Source organism: Dermacentor silvarum, chromosome 7 (assembly GCF_013339745.2).
Source record: "Dermacentor silvarum isolate Dsil-2018 chromosome 7, BIME_Dsil_1.4, whole genome shotgun sequence".
In the NCBI taxonomy this organism is placed as follows: Eukaryota; Metazoa; Arthropoda; class Arachnida; order Ixodida; family Ixodidae; genus Dermacentor; species Dermacentor silvarum.
Genome location: NC_051160.1, coordinates 96,957,302 through 96,966,984, shown reverse-complemented (window position 1 = coordinate 96,966,984; position 9,683 = coordinate 96,957,302). Strand labels below are relative to the sequence as shown.

The 9,683-nt window shown below is 45.4% G+C and overlaps 1 protein-coding gene across 1 annotated transcript; it reads right to left on the bottom strand.

Annotated features, from left to right (window-relative positions):
• Positions 1 to 288: 288 nt before the first annotated feature.
• Positions 289 to 5,993, bottom strand: LOC125947175 (uncharacterized). The gene is made up of 4 exons (XM_049671559.1): positions 5,800 to 5,993; positions 4,674 to 4,839; positions 2,842 to 3,016; positions 289 to 528 (listed from the first exon to the last, which is right to left on the bottom strand). Exons 1-4 carry the CDS (start codon positions 5,966 to 5,968, stop codon positions 289 to 291), a joined length of 750 nt encoding a protein of 249 aa, XP_049527516.1. The 5' UTR covers positions 5,969 to 5,993.
• Positions 5,994 to 9,683: the final 3,690 nt, after the last annotated feature.

Sequence of the window (9,683 nt, the reverse complement as noted above, 5' to 3'; positions counted from 1 at the left end):
CAAGGTATCCCTGGAGCTTGTATCATCAGCGGTGCCTGGTAGCATCCATCAAACTTTGTGATGCTGTCTTCAAATATTATAAGTTCTGCATGAGCCTAGCCATTTTACACTGTAGATGGGTTAATTCCAATGACACCGAGACACCAGGTTGCAGAAGGATCGCAGTCGGGAAGAGGAGTCGTGCTGCAAGTTAATGACAAAGCACTCGTAGGTGTTGAACCTTCTTTGAGTTTCACCATTCCCTGAACTGGACGTTGCATTCACGTTGCAGGTGAAGAGTCGCTAACCTCATTTTCTGCTGAGATGCAAGATGTAGTGACTGTCGGCATTCGGTAGAGGAAAGTCCAGACTTGGGGCACTCGTTGCCGTCGATTGCTTTGCAAGCTCCCAAAGAACAATGCTCTGGACACCGGATGCCTTTCGGTTGTATTCGGCCGCTGCCACAAGTTCTTCCTTGTAAGCGTAGTCGAATGTTTTCTTGTCAAGGCAGCTAACACGAGTCCAACTGGGAGGCATTGGGAACAAAGGCTGCAATTCGTCAGTCAGGAGAGTAATTGTTTTCATGATGCTGGCCCTGACAACGCCATGGTTCTTGCTTAGCTGCTCCACGGATGCCATTGAGGTTAAAACTTGGAAGAGCGATGACTGGGGGATTTTGGCACCAACAGACATGTCGCTTAATAAAGACCCTAGCCCAAGCATTTATTCTCATGCACATGCCATTCCTCTTGTTCCCCCTGTTGCCGCCTGTCGGCAATGATGTTCAATAGTGCTGCAGGTTGCCACGACAAGGTGGCCTCCTGTATGTTCAGACCAGTACCTTGGTGAATGGACGTGAGATCACGCGCTATAGACATTAGGACCCTTTTTGGGACAAACAGCAGATTTATATATCGATGCTTGTGTCATTACATTCCACAAGTTGTACCACTATAGATTAAATGCGCGATTTAAATTTGACAGCGCTTTAATGTTTAGAAGAAAAAAAGATTACAAGACAAAGAGAGGCGCAATATGGATGGTACCTACTGCAAGTTTTCAACTCCTGAATGCAGTGCTTGTGCTACATGTTGTGTCATCTCAATAATTTATTCTGTTAAATATTTTTATTGTGCTTCAAGCAAGTTACACTTCAAAGTTGTAAATTCGAGAGCATAATTTGATAGTATAGATACTTTTTGTATTATTATATTTTCTACCTTGTTACTTTAACAGTGTGATCTCTACTGTCTTTATATTTGATGCGATTTCTAATTTTGTCTCTGCTGCTGTGAACCCTTGTAATGGGGCCAGCGGGCTCATCAGGCTGCCAAATGGCAGCTTTTATTCGGCGCTCCTATCTCTGTGGGACAAAATAAATGGACTGATTGATGAATGGACCAGAGTTTTAAATATTTAAATGCATACAATTGTAAACAATGCATGCGCAGCTACCTGTCATGTTTCGCTAGAAATGGAATCTGATCAAGTGCCTTGCATATAAACCAGCCATGTGCAGCTTTCTGTCTCAATCCATTTTTGTAGTGTTCTGGCAATTAGTTCGCAAAGATGTTTTCCTTGACTATCCCACACTTCTACTTTGGAAAGGCATTGATAGAAAAGTAGCTCAGACTTCTGTGCCTGAAAATGCAACAGTCGCATATTCTACCGAGGCTCATCACCACGTCGATCACAAAGCGCCACCATCTGTGAAAGTTGTGAATTGTCACCACTGCCGTGCAGCTGCAGTAGTTTTAGTGCGATAGCAATTATATGGATACTTCAACAGGATTTCTGCCGGCGGTGTCGCCATCAGGTTCCGTATAAAGTCCAAGGGCAATAAAATCGTCGGCGCGCGCCATATGTGCACTATCTTGGAAAGCAAATGTGACCCCCGTCGCGCGAAAGGCCGTGGGGATATGGGAGGGAGGGAGGCGGGGTGACGCTGTGTTGCGGCACCAAATGCTTATCTTGCCACCGTGCACAAGGGGAACTGGCCACTCAATCTCCCACGCGAAAGCAAGAAAGCGGGAAGGCAGCGCGGGAGGGAGGGGGCTTGTACTTTGCCCGACTGTGGCGGTCGCCCGCACCGTCTCTTAAAAGCGATCTCCACACGGCTCTGACCTTTGTACGTGCTGTCCATTCGCCGCTGTTTCCGTTGAAGCGATAGACCGCACGAACCTTTCGCTTGCTGCCAGCGTTTTGAGTTGTCTGTGGTCATTGAGTATGATCTACGTATGTTTGCTTGTGCGCGCTGACACCACGCTTGTTAATTCAGTTAGTAAGCGAATGTGTCCAAGGTTATGGAGCCGATAAAACTATCCCTACTCCGAATAGCTCTCTACTAATTTGCTATCGCAATTGATGCTTCACCTTTCGGGTGAAACTACATATTCCTTTAGTTCACATACAAATACAGGTTGATCCATAATACAGGGAGCCTTTATTTAAATGCACCAAATAAATAACACAGGCAACAAGCATAAATAAATGAACAACATTTTCAGCCTAGATAGTCTACTCTCCTTGAGGAGGCTTTAATGGCACCAAGTTCGTGGGAACAATTCCAGCTTCATAGTGGTTTAAAATGTCCAGTATATGGATCTTGCATAATCCTAAAAGGTTATCTGGCACCTTATCCAACTGGTCTTTTAGTGATAATAAAAAGTGTTCATTGTTCGACATAGGTATGTGTAGCTCATTGTTAATGTTTTCAAGAAGTCTGTCTGTGCTGTCTTTCTTGCGTATTGTTTTTGGTGTCTTTTCGAGGGAAGAGGTGGGTGTGTTGAGTGAAAAGGCAGTAGAGACAGTCTGTGGAGAAGGCAAAGAAGGGAATGATCGATGAGAGGAAGAATGAGATGCAGAGCCTGAAAGACCACTAGGGGTAGAAGGGAGAGAATTGATAGTGTTTGTGTGTGTCGTGTCTGTGTGACGTCCTTCAACCATGGGCAGAAGTATTTCCGATGGGCTTTCGGAATATTGGCTGAGGATTTCTTCCGCAGAGTCATCCCTAAAGATCTCCATGTTCGTGGTCGTTCTGCAAAAGAACACACTGTAAATTTCACTTTGTTGGTTTGGAAATTGTGCTTATACTGCACAAGTGTTTGATACATAATGCCTTTTTGACAAGCGGACTTGTCTTCACCAGGGCTACAGCTCAACTTGCTGCCATGATGTAGACAAGCCCAACTGTCGAAATGTTGACTCACTTGTTTCCCTACAGATACCTGCCAATTCTGTTGAACTTATAAAAATGCAAACAATAAAGAAATTGTGATGGTACCTGTACTGCCCTTTTCTGGCAATGTAAGGCACTATATGGAAGCACTGCGTAATCAAGGAGCACAGGAGGCATACATGAATATCTTTGAAAATATCTAAAGATTCTATAGCTACCTTGTTCCTGCATAACAAAACTGGAAAATTACCTATAAGAAGGGTCAGGCAAGGAGACAATCCAATGCCATTCACTGCATGCGTATAGGAAATATTAAGGCTTATGAGTGAGGATCAGTGGCGAATATCTTGACAACTTTTGGTTTGTAGATGACACTGTCCTGTTCAGCAACACTGGAGATGAATTGCAAGAAATGATTGAGGACATTAAACCGAGAAAGTGTTACTCACAGGGGACTCTAATCATGAAAAGGAAATTTACAGAATAATAAACGTATTTGAGTACATATGGCAGGCATTACCAAATCCTGACTGGGAGATTACCACTGTTGTTAAAAAGAAAAGTGTACAATCATTGCATTCTACTGGTGCTAACACATGGGGTAGAAATGTTGAGGTTAACAAAAGAAGCTCGAGAACAAGCTGACTGTGCGAAGTGCCATGGAATGAAGACGTTGTACGTAATGTTAAGAGAGCGCTTTGGATCAAAGAGCAAACAAGGATAGCCGATATTCTAGTTGACACTAGGAGAAAGAATGGAGCTGGGCAGGCCATTGCACTGCTATCTGAATTCCAACATGCACCTGCTAGCTGAGAGCTAGCAGGTGCAAGTTGGAATTATCTAGTGCAAGACTGGCAATTGAAGATCGCTGGGAGAGGCCTTTGTCCTGCAATGGACATAAAAATAGGCAGATGATGATGCAGAGGACTTGCTTTCACCAAGCAAGTTTATCTTGACAACTTCCTAAAGCAGCCTATATTGGCAAAGGCAATGCCACTGATCTCAAAACACTATTGCTTCATACCCTCATATTCACAAATGCAACTTGACTTGAATACCATGGTCGACTTGCTCTAAATGATACCTGTTGTGAGCTCTCCAAAGAAAATGCAATGAGCGTCTTGGGCACGTTCGTGCCAGGTGTCATTTAGATCAAGCATGCGCTTAAAGATGCATTTCTCAATACAGGGATAGCCGAGCTTGCTGCTCACAATGTAGTCTGCCGAGACATGAATAACTGTAAATAAAATGTGCATGTATCCCAAAAAAGTGTGCTCAGGGCAAAGAAAAATGCGCGCTGCTACCTTCCTGCCCTTGTTTGTTCCTTTCCTTTTTCATATCCGTATTTTCATGTCGTGTCTTCGTGTATATTTTACAGAATGAAAATAAACTTGATTTTGAAACTGAAGGTATGCCTACTATTCACTGCTTCAGTTTATATTCATGTGACCCCCTGACTTGTTTAGAAATATAATGCATTAAAGATAATGCTTTTAGTAAATATTTGTTTACATACTGTCGCGGCTCCAGAATGTCTCGCAGAAAAAGCATATCGTCAAAATTCTTCCATGTTGACGTCGGCTCTCCAGCGGCTGCACCACTCTTCTTTCTTGAGTCCCGGAGCTTTTTTGCAAAAGTATCTCGCAGATTCCTCCATCTCCTGCTAATTTTGAGGACTTCGTCTGCGAAGAGAAGACACAGTTGACACATATTCTCTAAATCAGAAGAGTTAGTAGCACTATAATATAACCTGTACATAAATGTTCACATGCTAGTCCATAAATTCTTTTTGACCCCCTACCGAAATTTTCTGGAGCACAGAATAAACACAAGATTACTTCACAACCGATGCATCTGCCCTGGACTAACCCATAGTTAAACATAATTATAGGATTTGTCGGCAAAACCGATAGAGAATGTAACCTGTTTGTGAGCTGCATACTCTGAAATAGCTTGTGGCCGGCTCTGCATTCGATGACATCACTTTGCTATGTGAACATTCATTTACCCGGTGTATGCAACCGCTACTTTTTCGGTATTGGGACAGAATAATTTAACAATTCCCTTCACATGCCGTTCCTTTTAGCGCGTAGTAGTGGGAGCGGAGCTCCGCCGGGATCATAGGCCGTAAAAAGGGTAGGGTAAATTCGCACGGAAGGAATCACTACAAAAAAAATAAAAATCAAGCTCATTGCTAGGCTTATCTGTAACATCAACTTAAGTAAATTAATGTCGTAAACGAAATGGATCTTCAAAACGAACAAACGTGTTTGCGGAACTCATGAAACGGGCATCCGATTAGACGGGACACATGCAGATCAAATGACAATTATCTGCGCGGTTACACCACATAAAAAGAATTCACCTCGTTCCCGCGCACGTCCCGTCTTGACGCGTTGTAATTGTTTTATTATTATTACAGAGTTTTCAATGCGGATCAGCCTAATTATGAGCCACGGGTTGACCACGAAAAATGCAGCCACCGCGGCCCTCCCGCGATCTCCATCGAGCTAAGCAGCGATACGCGAACCGCGCTGTTCTGCTTTTTGTACAGGCAATTCGTCGTTAATCGGTTCTTGCTTGGTGCGACGCTACAAAGCATGTTGACCATGTTTGGCAGTTTTTGCACATTGAGCACTTACCGTTCGTCCCCGATAGGCCTAGGCCCTTGGCGACGGCAATCCAGCTTGCGTTGCGAAGTGATGCATTCCTATAGTCTTGGCTTGCTTGATCCCACAACGAGCGATGGCCGCGGACTAACGAAATGAGCAATTCATTCTCGCTAGCTCGATCTACGGCGGCGTTCATCATGTTGCTACAACGATAGAATAAAAAAACCAACTTCAACCAGCACTGCTCAAAATCAAACGGGGAAATGGCGTCCTCCGAGAAGTCGCAGCATGCCACAGGTTGGGGGATACGTCATATCGATGCCGCGCTGTCATTGGCTGCGGCCGTCCGACCGTTCGCGTAGTCGTACGACTATATCCAACTGGTTGATCGCATGCGGCGGCGGCGATCCGCCGCCGCCTGCAGGAGAATATGTTGAAAACTTGTTGAGTGCGGCGGCCGATGCGGCGCGTCGTACGACGAATCGCACGCAAAATCGCATCGTGTGTCTCGCCCTTAACACTAACCAACGAAAACCCTGCGGACCAGAAATGGAAGATCACTGCCTAGTGGTAGTTTTTCCCCATACGTGAACTCAGCCCTGCAGAGAATACAGAAAAATCACTTTACCCATTTAGTAGCCTTACTTCACCTATTTAGAGGAGAAAGTTGCCAATGAAGCAAAATAATTTTACTATACTGGTGCCCACAATAGCTAGTGTTTTACAGTTACCTGACAGTGTTCTTGTCTGCGAGAAGTTGCCAAGCAAGGCTACTCAAGGAGTTCAGCCATTTTTTAATGTCTCCTCCACAGTTCCAGGTGTGCTCATGGAAGTAAAACTGCTGGAAGGCAAGCTCCAATATCTGCCTTGAAGGTTTTCTGTGGTGAGCATAGTGCTGGATCTATGCCCCACACTCATAAGTGTCTTGGCCTATACTATTAGCGCACTTGAACCCTGAAGCGTGTTGTTGCTGCAGGAACACAAGGGAGCACTCGCAGCACCACCAAGTGGAGGGTAGCTTCCAGACCCAACTACGGTTGCTTTTAACAGTGTGTTAGTACTGCCTGTTGGCATGCGTTGCCAAGAAGCATTTGACAGAGGTGAACATAGGTGAAGTCTCCAGTTGGAGTACTTCAAGGAAGCCAAGGCCTACCACTGCTAACAATATCTACACAAAGGAAGCTGTCAATTCAAGCAAATTGATGGGGAGAGTTGGAACTGCCTTTTTATTTTGAGGGCCAAACAAACTGGGCAGGTACGAAAATGTCAACCGGACCAGGCCAAGACATGAAGTTTGCATCAAGAAGTATGTGCTGGAGATCATAGGAAGTACAGTTGGTGCTGTTTACAACATCCTACTGCCCTGCAGCAGCAATTATGTAGGACAAACAGGATGATTACTCAAGGACTATCTTAGGAAACACGCACAGACCCTCGACACAAGATGGGGAAGCAACGTAGCTATCGATGCTGCTTTGTGCAGTTATACAACAAGTTTTGAATAATAAATAATCCTCATGGCACATGTTCAAAACATACAAAACTCGCAGAATAGCCCCCACATATGCTAGTGTGTAATCACTTAATCTTCTAGACAAATTGAGGTATTCAGACGAACTGTGAGAGCGTTCTGAACTGGGATGGTTGATGCATGTTCAGGAAGGAACTGAATGGTGCCACAGACAGGAAAAAAATCACATCATCTCACTCTACGGGCAACCATAGTGGGATGCGAATGCATCGCGGGGGGTGCGCATCGAGTTTCCGTTTCGTTTCTCTTGGCAACACAACCCAATGAAAGTTAGAGTGAGAGAATGTATTGAGAAGAGAGGAGACGTTTGTACGGGGTTGTTGCGTCTTTATTTAGAGATCGGACGTGATTCCTAGCGTCGGTGGGCGCGGTATCTTGAAGACGATGGCTTTGTGGTTGGTGAAGTGTAGCGTCAATGGGTCTTACTGCAGAGTGTCGAGTTTGAAATTTGCGAAGACGAGGTCTATGCATGTTCCCCTGATGGTGATGGGTTGCTTGTGATCTTGGGAAATGCATCGCAAAGAGTATGCGTCCTTCATGTGTTGCACCAGCCAATCGGTTGTCAGTATGCCCGTGTTGCTTCCGTAGACGTTTCCTCCCGACGTTGACGTTTACGTTCGGCTTCCCTGGCCCGAAGTTCGAGCTCCGCTTGCCGACGCTGACGTTTACGTTCGGCTTCCAGAGCCTTCCTCTGCTCCGCGGCGGTGGCGCTGGCGCTGCAACTAGCGCCGACGTTGACGTTGTTCATCGTGTTTCGCACTTCGTTGCACAGCGAGAGAATGACGGAAGCACAGCGAACGCGCGCTTTATACTGCGCCGCGGCACTTGCGCTGCCTACCGGCGTACCCTTACAAAGAGAGTGAGAGAGAGAGTTATATGCATTAATTTGCTGTGCCGCACCTGTGGCGGAGAGGGGTAGAGGGGAGGAGGAGAGCGAACACCTGCGTGGGAGAGGAGAATAAGGGAGAGTTGCTCATTCGCAGTATGGGTGCGGACGCCGCAGAACGGGCACTGCCCCGAGCATAAGATGCTCACGCATCTAAAAGGGAATATGTTGCTGTGCCCGTTGCCTTCCCTTCGTTCTGGCAGTAGTGCTGTTCATTACCTTCAAAATATTTATATATTTTGGTCACCTGACCACGTGACACAGCTGCATGCTCAGGCTATATTTAACCTTGTTATGATACCTTCCAATGTCCCACGCAAATCCGTCGAGGCATCTTCTCCTATTATAGTAAGCTGAACAGTGGCTAACAATGCGCTAAACTGTGGCTACACTTAGTTACCATGGAGCCCATGCATCACAGTGTTAGAGGTCAGTATGCAGGTGTTTTTGCATACTCATAGAGGCAAACTAGACAAAGAATTATTTTATTGGTGCATGTTTTATCTGTTGCCTCAAATCCCGAATTCCGGCGCTATTAGTGTTTTTTTGAAGACCACTCATGTGCAGCCCAGACAAGTATGAAACAATACCACTTTCAAGTCAACGTCCTCATGCTGAACCAATTGGTTGCAACAGGAAAAACAAAACATAATTTATCTTTTGGATGCATCTGCAACAATTATTCTACTTGCATAGGCATTGTCATTCCACCAACATTTGAAGTCAATGTCCATTAGGCCTGCATATGCAAGACTGATATACGATAGAATGTAACAGCTTACTAAAACAAATAGCACAACGCAAGACTGCTTTGCCACTGGTGTTGCAAGCACGCCCCCATGGCTGAGAAACTGAATCCAAGGCGTAACTCCCAGCCAGGGCACTACGTCCGAAGCTTATAATGATGGCTAAACATTTCACTGTGATGCAATGAGTCACCGAATATTAGTAACATACGCTGCACCGCGTCGGGAGAGATTACTAAGGGGTACCACGCCTTCACTTAATTTTGAACGCCGAGCACACAGCACAACACAGTACTAACTGGAATGCTAACGTCAGTAAACCATGCGGCCACAACAGGCGACAAAGGAGCTGCTAGAGGCGTCAACGCCGCTAATATTGCCTACGCGTCTGAGTTGTAGTGCGTATGCATTCAACACAACAAATGCAACATCCCTTTATCACAGACCAATGCCTGCTTTACTAGTAAAGGAGGCATTGCACTGTCTGGCAATGTCGCTTTGTTAATCATCATGGCCAAGGAATCTCGTTAAAGAGCGTGCTCACACAACACACTTGAGCCTATCACCGGCCATCGCGGAGCATTTCGCACGCGCGACGTGAACCAAAAACGAAAAAAGGACACTTAAATCACTTACTTGTGTAACAATCCAGAGCCGAGTCCTTCCTATTTAGAGTGAAATCACAAATGCGACAGGAATACCACCTCCACCGTCCGCCATTAGCAACCGCTCGTACGGTTGTTTGTGCGGG